Source organism: Phyllopteryx taeniolatus, chromosome 11, assembly GCF_024500385.1.
Source record: "Phyllopteryx taeniolatus isolate TA_2022b chromosome 11, UOR_Ptae_1.2, whole genome shotgun sequence".
NCBI lineage: Eukaryota > Metazoa > Chordata > Actinopteri > Syngnathiformes > Syngnathidae > Phyllopteryx > Phyllopteryx taeniolatus.
Genome location: NC_084512.1, coordinates 3,049,110 through 3,065,087, shown reverse-complemented (window position 1 = coordinate 3,065,087; position 15,978 = coordinate 3,049,110). Strand labels below are relative to the sequence as shown.

At 43.0% G+C, this 15,978-nt stretch overlaps 1 protein-coding gene across 7 annotated transcripts in view; it reads right to left on the bottom strand.

Moving 5' to 3' along the window:
* birc6 (baculoviral IAP repeat containing 6) overlaps positions 1 to 15,978 on the bottom strand; it is a 195,138-nt gene that overhangs the window by 85,340 nt on the left and 93,820 nt on the right. For all 7 annotated transcript variants that reach the window (XM_061789583.1, XM_061789579.1, XM_061789581.1 and 4 more), the window contains 9 exons: positions 10,783 to 10,879; positions 10,464 to 10,658; positions 10,185 to 10,385; positions 8,687 to 8,966; positions 8,348 to 8,604; positions 8,087 to 8,195; positions 7,566 to 7,790; positions 6,116 to 6,968; positions 5,872 to 6,015 (listed from right to left, as the gene is read on the bottom strand). In XM_061789583.1, coding sequence (XP_061645567.1) covers positions 5,872 to 6,015; positions 6,116 to 6,968; positions 7,566 to 7,790; positions 8,087 to 8,195; positions 8,348 to 8,604; positions 8,687 to 8,966; positions 10,185 to 10,385; positions 10,464 to 10,658; positions 10,783 to 10,879 — 2,361 coding nt within the window. The remainder of the gene's footprint in view (positions 1 to 5,871; positions 6,016 to 6,115; positions 6,969 to 7,565; positions 7,791 to 8,086; positions 8,196 to 8,347; positions 8,605 to 8,686; positions 8,967 to 10,184; positions 10,386 to 10,463; positions 10,659 to 10,782; positions 10,880 to 15,978) is intronic.

The following is a 15,978-nucleotide window of genomic DNA, read 5'->3' as shown; positions in this document are numbered from 1 at the left end:
GTGTATAGTGGTGATGGGGCGCTGCTGACCTCAACTCGGGACGTTGTGAGCCGGTGGGGAGAATACTTCGAAGACCTCCTCAATTCCACCGACACGCCTTCCCACGAGGGAGCAGAGTCTGGGTTCTCTGAGGCGGGGTCTCCTATCTCTGGGGTTGAGGTCACCGAGGTGGTTTTTTTAGTTTATTTTTTTGAAAGGGGACAATGCAATTTCATAAAACACATGAAGTACACATGGTTAAAAAAGCCAGAATTAGCCAGAAGGCTAGTTTTCATCTGTAGTCCCCTGGCCATGATGTAAAAAAGCAGTAAAATACATCTACAAGACAATATAATACAGGATACATAATCAAACTATACTATTAAGAGAGAATAAAACCATAATTTTTTTGATCATAACAAAAAGACAACATAACATACTTGTCTTTTAGTGTTGGCAGCTATAGGTGTTAACTAGCCACATTTTCAGTTTTTTTGTGAAGGCCTTGTATGTTGTAAGCAGTTTAACCTCCTTAGGTACTGAGTTCCACTCACCAGCGCTCCTCACTGACCAGGCTGACTTACTGAAAGTGCTCCTGCGCAGAGGAATGAGACAGTCACCTCTGACAGAGCCTCGAGTGACACGCTCAGAGCTGTTTCTTTGGCTGATGAACTCAGCCAGAGGAGCTGGGGCCAAATCATGCAGTACTTTATAAATCAAATTTAAATCTGCAAATATGTGAAGACGGTCCCAGTTTAAAAGACTGTATTTTTTTTAAATTGCACAGTGATGATAGTGCCTTGGTTTTTTATCCATCACTTTAATTACTTGTTTGTACAAAACTTCCAATGGTTTTTTTGCATTCTGACCAGCCTGGGACCAACTGGTTATGCAATAGTTAAAGTGACTAAGAATCATCGAATGCAGGTAAATATTTGCAGCTTCAGTTGACATTTCATTCCGAATTGCACGAAAATTTGCGAGGTTTAATTTGATATTTTTACACAATTTGTCAATATGGGCTTTAAAGGAAAGCTGTGAATCTATTATTAACCCAAGATATTTGTATTGGCTGACAATTTGCATTTTTTCTCCATTAACAAGTATGTCGGGGTCAGGTGATACTCTATTTGTTTTAGTGAAATACATGCCTACAGTTTTAGAAATGTTTAGCTGTAGACAGCACTCCTGCAACCAAGTTGTGACACAGGACATTGTATTAGTGAGTTTAGCAGCAACAGTTAAAAAGGTCCTCGGTGCCAGGTGTGTTCCAACTACAGGGGGATCACACTCCTCAGCCTCCCTCGTAAGGTCTATTCAGGGGTGCTGGAGAGGAGGGTCCGTCGGGAAGTTGAATCTCAAATTCAGCAGGAGCAGTGTGGTTTTCGTCCTGGCCGTGGAACAGTGGACCAGCTCTACTACCCCCTGATATGGGCTGTTCGGTCCCTGTACGACCGAAGTCAGAGTTTGGTCCACATATCCGGCAGGAAGTCGGACTCGTTTCCGGTGAGGGTTGGACTCCGCTAAGGCTGCCCTTTGTCACCGATCCTGTTCATAACTTTTATGGACAGAATTTCTCGCCGCAGCCGAGGCGTACAGGGGGTCCGGTTTGGTGACCTCAGTATTGCATCTCTGCTTTTTGGAGATGATGTGGTTCTGTTGGCTTCATCAATCCGTGACCTCCAATTCTCACTGGAGTAGTTCACAGCTGAGTGTGAAGCGGCTGGGATGAGAATCAGCACCTCCAAATCTGAGACCATGGTCCTTAGTCAGAAAAGGGTGGCATGCCCTCTCCAGGTCAGGGATGAGATCATGCCCCAAGTGGAGGAGTTCAAGTATCTTGGGGTCTTGTTCATGAGTGAGGGAAGAATGGAACGGGAGATTGACAGGCGGATCGGTGCAGCGTCTGCAGTGATGCGGACTTTGTATCGATCCGTTGTGGTAAAGAAGGAGCTAAGCCGAAAGGCGAAGATCTCGAATTACCGGTCGATCTACGTTCTGACCCTCACCTATGGTCACGAGCTGTGGGTCGTGACCGAAAGAACAAGATCCAGGATACAAGCGGAAATGAGTTTCCTCCGCAGGCTGTCCGGGCTCTCCCTTAGAGATGGGATGAATAGCTCGGTCATCCGGGAGGATCTCCGAGTAGAGCCGCTGCTCCTCCACATCGAGAGGAGCCAGATAAGGCGGCTGGCGCATCTGATTCGGATGCCTCCTGGACCCCTCCCTGGTGAGGTGTTCCGGGCATGTCCCACCGGGAGGAGACCCCGGGGACGACCCAGGACACGCTGGAGAGACTACATCCTTCGGCTGGCCTGGGAACGCCTCGGGATCCCCCCGGAAGAGATGGATGAAGTGGCTGGGGAGAGGGAAGCTACTGCTAAAGCTACTGCCCACGGGACCCGACCTCGGATAAGCGGCAGAAAATGGATGTATTCTGTTTTTATTTATGTTTAACATAACGTCCCAACTTCATTGGAATTGGGGTTGTACAATAGAAAATGTATGGAGGACTTTTCAGAACTGCTGTCCGTTATTTGTACTGACTACAACTATTTTGTCACAACGGGAGACTTTAACATTCGTGTTGACAATAACATGGAAAAAAAAATAATTCTAAAGAACTCTGCTATACGGGACACATTTGACCTCTCTCAACATATTAAGAGTCCAACCCACACTCAAGGTCACATCTTAGACCTGGTCATCTCTAAGGATGTTGAAATTCTATCAATTGACATTAAGGATATGGCTATTTCTGACCATTTTTGTGTATTCTTTGAATTACAGATTCTTCCAAAAGTTCAGACATCTATGTCTATTAAGAAAAGATACATAAATGAGAGTACCGCCACTAAGTTTATGGAGACCACTGTTGTGCCACAAACTAGGAATGCTGAGACAGTCGATGAACGTTTGGATAATTTCACCAGTAAAATCTCAAATGTCATGAATGCTGTCGCTCCTATTAAAACGAAGACCATCTTGAGGTGACATAGAACACCGTGGAGGAGCACAATGATGGTAAAGACCTCTAAATCAAAGTGGAGGAAAGCAGAACCTAAGTGGAGAAAAACTAAACTACAAATGACCTCTACAGACAAAGTCTTTGTAATTTTAACCAAGAGTTAGTCAGGGCTAGACAGCAAAGCTTTTCTCAAATCATCAGTAAGAACTTCAACAATACTCGCACTCTGTTTGCTGTGGTGGACAAGTTCACCCCCCCAATCAGATAGTTCCAGAACTCCTAACAGCAGATAAATGGAATGAATTTGCCTGTTATTTTAGTCAAAAAGTACAATCCATCACAAATCAGCAAAATGATACTACATCTGAAGCCACCCAGGAAAAACTCTATAATCATGTCAGAATTTGATACAGCTGACCATAAAAACTGTAGAGAAAACGGTTCAGCAGCTGAAACCACCAACGAGCTGTCTTGACTCAATGCCATCTGACTTTTCAAAGATATTGCGAAGTCTGTGCTAGCTGATTTGCAGCAAATAATAATAATAATTGCTCACTTCAGTCAGGCGAGTTTCATAAAGCTCTTAAAGTAGCTGCCATTAAGCCTCTGATAAAAAATAGAACGCTGGACGGTTCCATGTTAGCAAGCTATAGACCCATCTCAAATATCCCTTTCATAGCCAACTTTGTTGAGAAAATTCTTTTTAACCAACTCAGCAATTTCTTGAACTTAAAATGGACTTTTTGACAAATTTCAATCAGGGTTCCGAACTCATCACAGTACAGAATCTGCTCTTATCAAAGTGCTAAATGATATAAGGTTGAAAATTGACTCGGGAAAGGTGTCAATTCGGGTCTTGTTGGACCTCATTGCGGCTTTTGATACGGTAGATCATAATATACTGCTGAACTGGTTGGAAACAGGGGTAGGACTAAATGGAACAGTCCTTAAATGGTTCAGGCCCTACCTGGAGGAAAGGAGTTATTTTTTAACCATTGGAAGTGTTCAATCTCATTGAATGGCAATGACCAATGGGGTCCCTCAAGGGTCAGTTCTTGGACCCCTCCTGTTCAGCCTGTATATGCTACCCTTGGGTCAAATTCTTAAATTTTGACTATCATAGCTATGCAGATGACACACAGTTATATCTAGCAGTGTCTCCAGATGACTACAGTTCAATTGAGGTGTTGTGTCACTGTCTAAAACATAAATATCTGGTTGAGCCAAGATTTTCTTCAATTAAACCACAACAAAACTGAGATAATTGTTTTCGGCAATAAAGAAAAGAGGATTGCTGTTAGTAAATACCTGGAGTCACTCTCTTTAAAAACCAAAGACCAAGTCCGAAACCTTGGTGTTCTGATAACATTCCGACCTGACTTTCAACAGTCATATCAAATCAATTACTAAAACTGCCTTCTCCCATCTGAATAACATATCCAGAGTGAAGGCTTGCATGTGTCGAGCAGACCAGGAGAAGCTCATCCATGTTTTTATCTCAAGTAGACTTGACTTTTGTAATGGTCTTCTGACTGGACTCCCCCCAAAAAAAGAGCATTAAACAGCTGTAGCTCATTCAGAATGCTCCATCTCGGGTTCTGACCAGAACAAAGAGGTCCGAGCATATTACTCTAATTCTAAAGTCTTTACACTGGCTTCCAGTCAGTTTTAGAATAGATGTTAAAGTTCTGCTACTGTTCTATAAATCACTAAACAATTTAGGTCCTGAATACATGAATGAAATGCTAATGGAATATAAACCCAGTAGGGCTCTGAGATCGACAGACTCAGGTCAAATAGTGGAACACAAATGGAATAAGTTGCCAACAGAAGTGACGTCAGCCCCAAGTGTGCATGTTTTTAAGTCGAGGTTAAAAACTTATTTTTTCCCATGCTTTCTTGAGCATTTCCACTTTTAAATGATATTTCTTGCACTGTATGCTGTTTTAATTGTATTTTTATTTTATTATTTTTGTTTCAAAATGTTTATAAGCGGTTTTTTTCCCTTTCTTTTTAAATGCTTTTAATCATGTAAAGCACATTGAGATACATTGAGCTATATCAATAAATTTGCTTTGCTTATGTCAGCCAACCTTAAAATCATTGATGTATTGGGCTTTAGTGTAGAATCCCAAATTCCAATGTCCTTGTGGTAAAATCAATCTCAACAGCAACAACGTGGCTTGGTAAATTTTAACTGTACAGATGACCTCGTGAGTTGCAATTCCCTCTTTTAGCGTGCAAAATTTAATACAATCAAATCATAACGGCAACTGCTACAACTAGGAGGGAAAATGGTCGGATTTTGTTAATTTAAAAAAGAAATATATATATATATATATATATATATTGCTAGCACTGGAAAAATTTAATATTAAACAGCTTTTGTGACAACAATTAACAATTTAAGATCAGATTGGGTAAAAATAGAATATGCCAGCCCACCTAATAAGGGTGGCCAGCATTGCATACCGTTTCCTCGCTATGTGGTCAGAGATGAATATGACTGTACGTGGTGAACAGTAGTGACAGGGAAAGTAGTGACAATGTCTGATTTAAAAGTAACTTGAGCCTTATATTAATTAAGGTTGAAAGTTGTTGGAAAATTTTGGTCCGTTGAGAAGGAGTGGGAATAATTTTAAGAAAGTTGTGAAAATTGTAGCTATCAGATTCTGGCTTTGGGGTTTGTCAGATTATGAAAATGTATAAATAAAAAGGTCCTTCATATGTCTTAATCGGACAACGACCCCAAAGACAATTTTGATTTAACAAGACATCTCTACACACATAGTTGAATGGGGTCAATTCCTTTGCAGTCCAATTGTTTTGTGGCGAGAAAAAAAGGTTTCTTATATAATTCAATCATTATCTACACAGAGCTTATGAAAGACTTAAGAAATGTTGAAGAACAACCAGCTACCCACCGGGCATGGGGACTGTAGGAAGACGGTGACTTTCTCATCCTCCAACATAAGTTGCAGGAACAGCCTTCGTATGAAGCCAGAGATGTTTCCAGAGATAGGCACATTGCCTCGCTGAGGTGCTGATTGGAAGAGCTCACAAAGAACCTCCAGCAAAAAACAGATACAGCAATGTTGAAAATAAGCACTGTGCAAGTTAGGCATGCCGTTAGTTCCGCCTATGATCAAGGGGAACGCAAAAACCTACCTGTGCCATGAGCCGCTGGTTGTTAGGGTGGCAGGAGATGCACTGCAGAAAGAAAGCCACTGTGGCATTCTCCAAAGCTGTTCTCTGCTGGGTGGTGAGCCCTCCTGATTGGCAAGAAGATGCCAGGGAAAAACGTGAGCCTGAGGGGTGTGGCTGGGATGGGGAGGGACCTCCAGAAGAGGCCTGGCCCATGGATAGACAACCTGTGTTGGCACTTGCACTGGAGTGGCACAGTAGGAAGAGCAGTGCCGTCCAAAGAGGGTTGACCTCTGGTCCACCTAACCAGTCCTTCATGGCGTGGCTGTTCCCTACTTCTGTGAGGAAGCGCAGCACTGGAGCAGCTAACTCTGCGGCAAGAGGCGGACGACTGTTTGTAGATGTGGAGCATGACTGGTACTGGTAATGTCGCCTGTCAGCCAGAGCAGCAGGCAGGGGCAGGTCAGCACTGGCGAGTAGACAGACACAGAATTGGGCAAGGCTGCGAACAAGCAGTGAAGGCAATCCCGAGTCAAGCAGCTGCTCTATTGCTCCTGGAGACTGTGAGGCAGCTGCTAGTGTGGTTAGCTGGGACTCTGATAAAGTCACTGGAGGTCTTGCATGCTTTGAGTCATCTGTAAGTCCTGTGGTGGTGGTGGTGTTAGCGTTATGCTGCTTTTTGCCATCATCAGTCATGGCCAGTTGGCGCTGCTGGGCTTGACAGTGACTGGCGCTGGGCGTTGATACAATACCCATCCATGACATGAGCAACGAGAAGTAGCTTGGATGGATGTGACACATGGAACACAGGAGGCTGTCCACAGCCTTCTTTAGCACAATGTCGCAAGGCAAAGACATGGACCAATTGTACAGGAGTCTAAGGGAAAATAAAAGCACCACAGTCACAACACCTAATGATGTTACTATTTACAGGGCTAGACTTTCAATGTCGACATACAGAGTCACATGCAACTACAGCTGTTAAAGATGGTCCATCATTTTGATCATGTTGCAGTATGTTCTAAATATGAAATCTATGAGGTGATTTTAATATGCATGAAAAGAGCAAACTCCAAAATATGGATTACAATAGTAAAAAAATATAATTAGATAATGATGGAAATGTGTGGAATTGAATAAGCATCTAGTTGAGAAAGACAATTGGCAATGTGCATAGAAAATAGACTGTCAATAGATATTTGCATACATATAGAGACTATGGAATGTTATACTGGACGTATAATCTGTAAAAAAAAACATCAGATTAAAGAGAAAACAAATCTCTTACATTTTGTTACAAACCATTAAATCTTAAAGTTGTTCAGGAAGGTTCTTTGTGTCAAAAATAAATGAACATTTTATGGAAAAAAAATGTGTTGAAAAGAAAAATAAGAAATTGTTCTCACAAATAGATCGTGTTAGTCACTATACATATGCATCATTTTAACAATATTGGTGAAAAAAAAAAACTGACTCAAATAGCTCTTGGTTGAGGAGTGTCGGGAGGTCGTAATCAACAGGCAGCTCGTAGCTGTGCCATAAAATGGCTGCTACACAGTGGAGGTGGGATGGTGAGGGCATGAGGAGCCCATACTCCCTCAACGAAGAGGAGCCACTACTGTTGCTCGAGTAGCCCATGGGAATTTTTAGAGCTGCGACCCTTGAAGAGTCATGAACCCACTGGAGGAGAGCCTGGATTCTGGAACGATAAAGTTCAGAGCACACTATGATGAGTCAGGACAATATTAAAATATCCATTCCATTGTCCTTCAAGTGATATTGGTCAAACTGCCTTAAAATGCAACAAACGGCGCACTGCGACAGTAAAGGATGACAAGGATAAACAGACACTTTTTACGATCAGTTTAAAAGCCTCTCTAGAAGCTCACCTTGATAGAAAACAGTTTCTCATCCATCATTCTAACAATAAAGCTGAACAACAAAATCAGACAGTAAGGACAGCCTAATTTAAAACAAGCCATGTGTTTCAAGTACCTGTCCTTGGTTCCTGAGTCCTGTGTAGTACCCAACTGGTATAGAATGTCTATAGTTGAGTCTGAGGAGAGCCCATTTAGTCGACCAAATAACAGAGGACTGTTCAAATCTAGAAAGAAAGAAAAACAACAGTTTTTTTTAATTAAAAAAGAAATACATTTTATTTAAATTAGTAAAAGGTACTAGAAATGTCATGAAATGCTCACCCCTAAAGCTGAGTATCATATATGAGCACGAAAAGAAAAAAAACTGTTCACTCACTGGTCGGATCGGTGCCGGAAGCAGCGCAGTTTCTCAACAGAATGTCGATGAGTTTAAGACCAATGCGGGTAGACTGCAGGCCAATCTTGACCAACACCGCTTCAATATTAGGTGAGTGCATACCACAGTAAGGTGACATGAGCAGTGCAGCACAAGTCTGCAAAAGATTAGCTGTAGGTGCTGCTGCACTGGCCATCATGGCCTCCAGGTCACTGACATGCGTCAGGCAATGGTGAAGAAGACGCAGCCAACCAATACTGTATAGAAAGAAGACAAAGGTTACCATCAGGTACATGTGACAAAAATAGAACTGCCAGTTGATGCTAATGTATTCGGTACCTCGTTTTAGAGACCTGGTCCTCAGAGGGTAAGAAAGGGTTGTTGACTGTTGCAGAGGAGGTGTTACCAAATGCTGTCAGACCCAAGAGTTTGATCTGAGACAGACCAAGGGTGCTGGCATCACGAGGCCGGTGCAACCTTAGACATACAGCTGACGCAACCTCAGCCTTCACCAGCTGGATCTTGATGTAGGTGAGGCCACTAGTGATAACTGGCGTGGAGAGTGGCAGCATGTTTACCCCATCAGCACTGATCTCCACGGAGACGGAGGATGGGCATGCTAATTGGTGAGGATAAAAAATAGAACAGCTAAATAAATTCTTAGCTTTTGCTGCTTAAAAACTTAAGTGCAGAACATTTTCCATCTTTACATAGTTACACTCAAAATTAAGGCCCAACCAATATGGATTTTTTTGTAATAATTGCTGTGCTAAACTATTTCAATTGTTTTTGTTTTATCGGTTCATTGCTAATTACTGTAATTGTAATGAGATTTGAATAATTTTGAGAAAATACAGAAACTGTTTGTAGTATATTGTACAACCCCAATTTCAATGAAGTTGGGACATTGTGTTAAACAAATAAAAACAGAATACAATGATTTGGAAATCATGTTCAACCTATATTTGATTGAATACACTATAAAGACAAGATATTTAATGTTCAAACTGATAAACGTGATTGTTTTTAGCAAATAATCATTAACTTTTATGGCTGCAATACGTTCCAAAAAAGCTGGGACAGGGTCATGTTTACCACTGTTACATCACCTTTTCTTTTAACAAAATTCAATAAACATATGGGAACTGAGGACACTAATTGTATAAACTTTGTAGGTGGAATTCTTTCCCATTCTTGCTTGATGTACCGCTTCAGCAGCTCAACAGTCCGGGGTCTCCGTTGTCGTATTTTACGCTTCATAATGCGCCACATAATGCGCCCTGAGAAGCCGGCGGAGTTTCTGGGTGTTTTTGATAAATGGTTTTTGCTTTGCATTGTAGAGTTTCAAGTTGCAGTTACGAATGTAGCCTTGAACTGTATTTACTGACATTAGTTTTCTGAAGTGTTCCTGAGCCCATGTGGTGATATCCTTTATTTACACACTGATGTCGGTTTTTGATGCAGTGCCGCCTGAGGGATCGAAGGTCACGGGCATTCAATGTTGGTTTTCGGCCTTGCTTACATGCAGTGATTTCTCCAGATTCTCTGAACCTTTTGATGATAATATGGACCGTAGATGATGAAATCGCTAAATTCTTTGCAATTGGTTGTGAATGACTGAGCAATTCAGGGAAGCTCCTTTTATACCCGATCATGGCACACACCTGTTCCCAATTAGCCTGTTCATCTTTTTGAAACAGGTGTTTGATGAGCATTCCTCAACTTTCTCAGTCTTTTTTGCCACCTGTCCCAACTTTTTTAACACAACAAACAGTTTAACACATCGTCCCAACTTCATTGGAATTGGGGTTGTATTATTGAGCAGGGCATGACTTACTAGCTAAAGAAGCAAGATGTGGCTGAATGTGTAGCTCCTTTAGCAGCACAGCAGCAGGGAGATGAATGGTGAGGTCACACCAAGCCTCTTCTGGAAGGAAGATGTAGGACCAGGCTGCAGAACGAGCTCGGCGGTGAGGCGGCGTAGCTTGAAGCAGGACTTCTGCCGGCTGCGCTGTTGGGCTACTGGATGTAATTGTACCTGAGAAAAGACAGATCACTTCAAATTGATTTCATGTTGTACAGTCCCAGATGTCATTGTGGAACTGTATTGAAGCACCTAACGGGGCAAAGTTGTGGAGTCCCTCTGCGTTGTCAGGCTCTGACGTCATCACTCGGGATTTGAGGTTGCCGTCTGATGCCTTTCCTGGACCTGAATCTAAAAACTTCATAATGGTGGACACCATACTGCGTGCAGTGTTCACTATGGCCCTTGTGCTAGTCACCATGTTGTTACAAATCAACTGTACGCCACCTGGTTAGGGACAAGGAAGTGTTATGACCCTGCATGTTGAGAACTAACATGGATTGATGATTAGAAGGTAGACATAATAAACAAAGTTCAGTCAGTATGGCTGTGGATCTGTGGTTCTACCTACCCATGTCATGGAAGGCTTTGAGAGCCTCACTAGTATCCAACACTCGCAGAATGAACCACAAAAGAGGCTCAGACAGCTGACAAGTGGAAAGAGAACCCTAAAAAGTGGGCCAAATATACAGTTGAAACCACAAGTTTACACAGACTATATAAAAAGACACTAGGGATGTCCTGATCACATTTTTTTGCACCAGAGTCCGAGTCTTTGATTTTAAGGATTTGCCGATACCAAGTCCCAATCCGATACCTCGACAATGCATACATTTTTAAAAGAGCGTGGATCCAAATTTAAGCTAATATACGTACAAACTGTATGTGTATGTATACACAGCGGCTGAAATAAGTATTTAACATCACCATTTTTCTCACTAAATATACTTCCAAAGATCCTATTGACCTGAAAATTTCACAAGCTGCTAAGAAAAACAAGTAATCCAGATATTCAAAGAAAGTAGAACAAATAAGCTCAGATATTAAATTGTGTGCAAAAATGTGAAATGACACAGGGAAAAAGTATTGAACACGTGAAGAAAGGGAGGTGCAAAAAGGCATGGAAAGCCAAGAGAACACCTAAAATCTATCAAAAAATCAAACAGCAATGCAGCCCTTTGTCAGAGCAAATTAATATCAGCTGGTTCAGTCCGAGTTGATGGCCCACAAAAAGGTCTCATTGACAAGGTGTGAGTCAAGTCACATCTCATGATGGGTAAGGGCAATGAGCAGTCTCAAGACCATTGCAAAGTAATTGTTGCAAAACATGATGATGGCATTGGTTACAGGCGCATATTTAAGCTTCTGAATGTTCCAGTGGGCACAGTTGACGCCATAATACGCAAGTGGAAAGCCAATCATACCACCATAAATTTGCCTCAATCAGGTGCTCCTCGCAATATTTCTGACAGAGTGCAAAGAAAAATCTGAAGAGTTATTCAAGAGCCAAGCAACACCTATGGAGCGCTTCAAAAAGACCTGGAATTTGCAGGTATTGTTGTCACAAGGAAAACAGTGAGTAATGTACTCCGCCGCCATGGCCTGTATGCACGCTCACCACGCAAGACCCCATCGCTCGGGAAAAAAAAAAAAAAGGCCCATAAAAGAAGCCCACGGAACCTTCAAGATTTGAAGACTGCTTATGTGGAGGAATGGGCCAAAAGGACACCAGAGAAATGCATGCAACTAGTTCTTCCATGGGCTTACCACCTGTGGGAGGGGCCATAGGAGTCGGGTGCAGTGCGAGCTGGGCGGTGGCCGAAGGCGGGGACCTTGGCGATCCGATCCCCGGCTACAGAAGCTGGCTCTCGGGACGTGGAATGTCACCTCTCTGGCAGGGAAGGAGCCCGAGCTGGTGTGTGAGGTCGAGAAGTTCCAACTAGATATAGTCGGACTCTCCTCCACGCACAGCTTGGGCTCTGGTACCAGTCCTCTCGAGAGGGGTTGGACTCTCTTCCACTCTGGAGTTGCCCACGGTGAGAGGCGCCGAGCAGGTGTGGGTACACTTATTGCTCCCCGGCTCGGCGCCTGTACGTTGGGGTTCACGAGAGGGCAGCCTCCCTCCGCCTTCGGGTGGGGGGACAGGTCCTGACTGTTGTTTGTGCCTATGCACCAAACAGCAGTTCAGAGTACCCACCCTTTTTGGAGTCCTTGGAGGGGGTGCTGGAGAGCGCTCCCGCTGGGGACTCCATCGTTCTGCTGAGGGACTTCAATGCTCACGTGGGCAATGACAGTGAGACCTGAAAGGGCGTGATTGGGAGGAACGGCCCCCCCGATCAGAACCCGAGCGGTGTTCTGTTATTGGACTTCTGTGCTCATCACGGATTGTCCATCATGAAAACCATGTTCAAGCATAAGGGTGTCCACACATGCACTTGGCACCAGGACACCCTAGGTCGCAGTTCGATGACCGACTTTGTGGTCGTGTCATCGGACTTGCGGCCGCATGCCTTGGACACTCGGGTGAAGAGAGGGGCGGAGCTGTCAACTGATCACCACTTGGTGGTGAGTTGGCTCCGATGGTGGAGGAAGATGCCGGTCCGACGTGTCAGGCCCAAACGTATTGTGAGGGTCTGCTGGGAACGTCTGGCGGAATCCCCTGTCAGAAGGAGTTTCAACTCCCACCTCCGACAGAACTTTGCTCATGTTCCGGGGGAGGCGGGGGACATCGAGTCAGAGTGGACCATGTTCCGCGCCGCCATTGCTGAGGCGGCCGACCGGAGCTGTGGCCGTAAGGTGGTCGGTGCCTGTCGTGGCGGCAATCCCCGAACCCGTTGGTGGACACGTACATGTATATACATATACAGTACACATATTGAACTACCCAAAATGTGTATTGGCTCAACTCAGACAACTTACAATAAATAAAAAAAATAGGAGTGCGTTTTTGACATAATGTTGGCAAATCCAGGAAATATAGACATGACATTTATGCTATTAGAGTGTTAACATTAAGCAAATTACAGATGTGCAGGATGCTAACTAAATATTTCTCATGGTGCATTTCGCCATTATACTTCCTGGGGATGCAAAGACCACCAATTTGGTTGAATCATATAAGCTTTAACATAGAGTGGGGGGGTCACTCTGAGCTCATGGTAAACATTTACATTGTTATTTATTAGTTTACCGAGTCTTAAGGCTATAATGACCGTCCATGCAGCTACAGAGTTGGTGGGATACAGCACGTGCGTGGCTCTCCTCATCCACAAACGACACTATTGATTTATGACCACAAGCTTGCTTGTCACAAAATAATTGTGAAGCTTCTATTTAAAGTTAAGTCGTTTAAATGTGTCACAATTGCTAAGCTCCCTGACGTTCTCTCGACTCATTGACGACGACGTTCAGCGAGATGGATTTACAGTGGGTACGGAAAGTTTTCAGACCCCCTGAAATTTTTCACTCTTTGTTATATTGCAGCCTTTTGTTAAAATAATTTTAAGTTCATTTTTCTCCTCATTAATTTACACAGCACCCCATATTGACAGAAAAAAACAATTGTTGAAATTTTTGCTGATTTATTAAAGAAAAACTGAAATATCACAAGTATTCTGACCCTTTGCTGTGACACTCATATTTAACTCGGGTGCTGTCCATTTCTTCTGATCATCCTTAAAATGGTTCTACACCTTCATTGGAGTCCAGCTGTGTTCGATTATACTGATTGGACTTGATTAGGAAAGCCACACACTTGTATAAGACCTCACAGCTCACAGTGCATGTCAAATGAGAACTATGAGATCAAAGGAACTGCCTGAAGGGCTCAGAGACAGAATTGTGGCAAGGCACAGATCTGGCCAAGGTTACAAAAAAGGTTCGGCTGCACTTAAGGTTCCTAAGAGCACAGTGGCCTCCATAATCCTGAAATGGAAGACGTTCCTAGAGCTGGCCGTCCGGTCAAATTGAGGAATCGGGGGAGCAGCGCCTTGGTGAGAGAGGTAAAGAACAACCCACAGATCACTGTGGCTGAGCTCCAGAGATGCAGTCGGGAGATGGGAGAAAGTTCTAGAAAGTCAACCATCACTGTAGACCTCCACCAGTCGGGGCTTTATGGCAGAGTGGCCCGACGGAAGCATCTCCTCAGTGCAAGACACATGAAAGCCCGCATGGAGTTTGCTTAACAAAAAAAAACACCTGAAGGACTCCAAGATGGTGAGAAATAAGATTCGCTGGTCTGATGAGACCAAGATAGAAATTGTTGGCCTTAATTCTAAGTGGCATGTGTGGAGAAAACCAGGCACTGCTCATCACTTGTCCAATAGAGTCCCATCAGTGAAGCATGGTGGTGGCAGCATCATGCTGTGGGTGTGTTTTTCAGTTGCAGCGACAGGGAGACTGGTTGCAATCGAAGAAAAGATGAATGCGGCCAAGTACAGGGATATCCTGGATGAAAACCTTCTCCAGAGTACTCAGAACCTCAGACTGGGCCGAAGGTTCACCTTCTAACAAGACAATGACCCAAACCACACAGCTAAAATACCGAAGGAGTGGCTTCAGAACAATTCCGTGACTGTTTTTGAACTGACTTAAACCCAATTGAGCATCTCTGGAACGACCTGAAAATGGCTGCCCACCTAGGTTCACCATCCAACCTGACAGAACTGGATAGGATCTGCGAGGAATGGCAGAGGATCCTGAAATCCAGGTGTGAAAAACTTGTTGCATCATTCCCAAAAAGACTCATATTAGCTCAAAAGGGTGCTTCTACTCAATACTGAGCAAAGGGTCTGAATACTTAAGCCTGTGTGATATTTCAGTTTTTCTTTTTTAATAAATCTCTAAAAATTTCAACAATTCCGGTTTTTTTCTGTCAATATGGGGTGCTGTGTGTACATTGATGTGGAAAAAATTTACTTAAATTATTTTAGGAAAATGGCTGCAATATAAAAAAGTAAAAAATTTAAGGGGGTCTGAATACTTTCCGTACCCACTGCATATTAGGCTATGCAGACTGATTTAGAAATACAGTGTCTTTCAACTTGGGCCTAGTGTGGGCGGTTGGTGTGGTGCAACGGGCCAATAGAATTAATCACGTGCACGCACACACACAAACACACGGAGCGTGTCTCTTTCACAGATGCTTATACACGTACTAAAAAAAAAAAATTTTAATAAACCCAGAAAAGTTACATTGTGTAATACAAAATGAAGCCATTACTGTGTCTTTGTACATTTGGATTATTTTGTCTCTTTGTGACATTTAAAATGTCAGAAAATGAATAAAACGAATCTTTTTACCCAATCTCAATCAGTTTATAATCATGTGATCAACCCCGATTTTCAATCACGTGATTGGATCGGGACATCCCTAAAAGACACACATGCTTTTTTTTTTTCTTCACTGTCTCACATGAAACCAGACTAAACTTGTCCTGTTTTAGGTCAATTACAATTACCTAAATTATTTCTATTTGCTAAATGCCAGGATGAGAGGATTTTTCTGACAATTTTTCATGACAAAGTCAGATGTTAATAACATACATTGCATTAGTAATTGGTACCATTGCCTATAAATTGTATGACTTGGGTCAAACAATTTGGATATCCTTCCACAAACCTCTAACAATAGTTGCCAGGAATTTTGGCCCACTCCTCTGATAGAACTGGTGTAACTGAGCTAAGTTTGTAGGCCACCTTGCCCGCACATACCTTTTCAAGGCCACCCATACATTTTCAAAAGATTGAAATCAAGGCTTCGCGATGG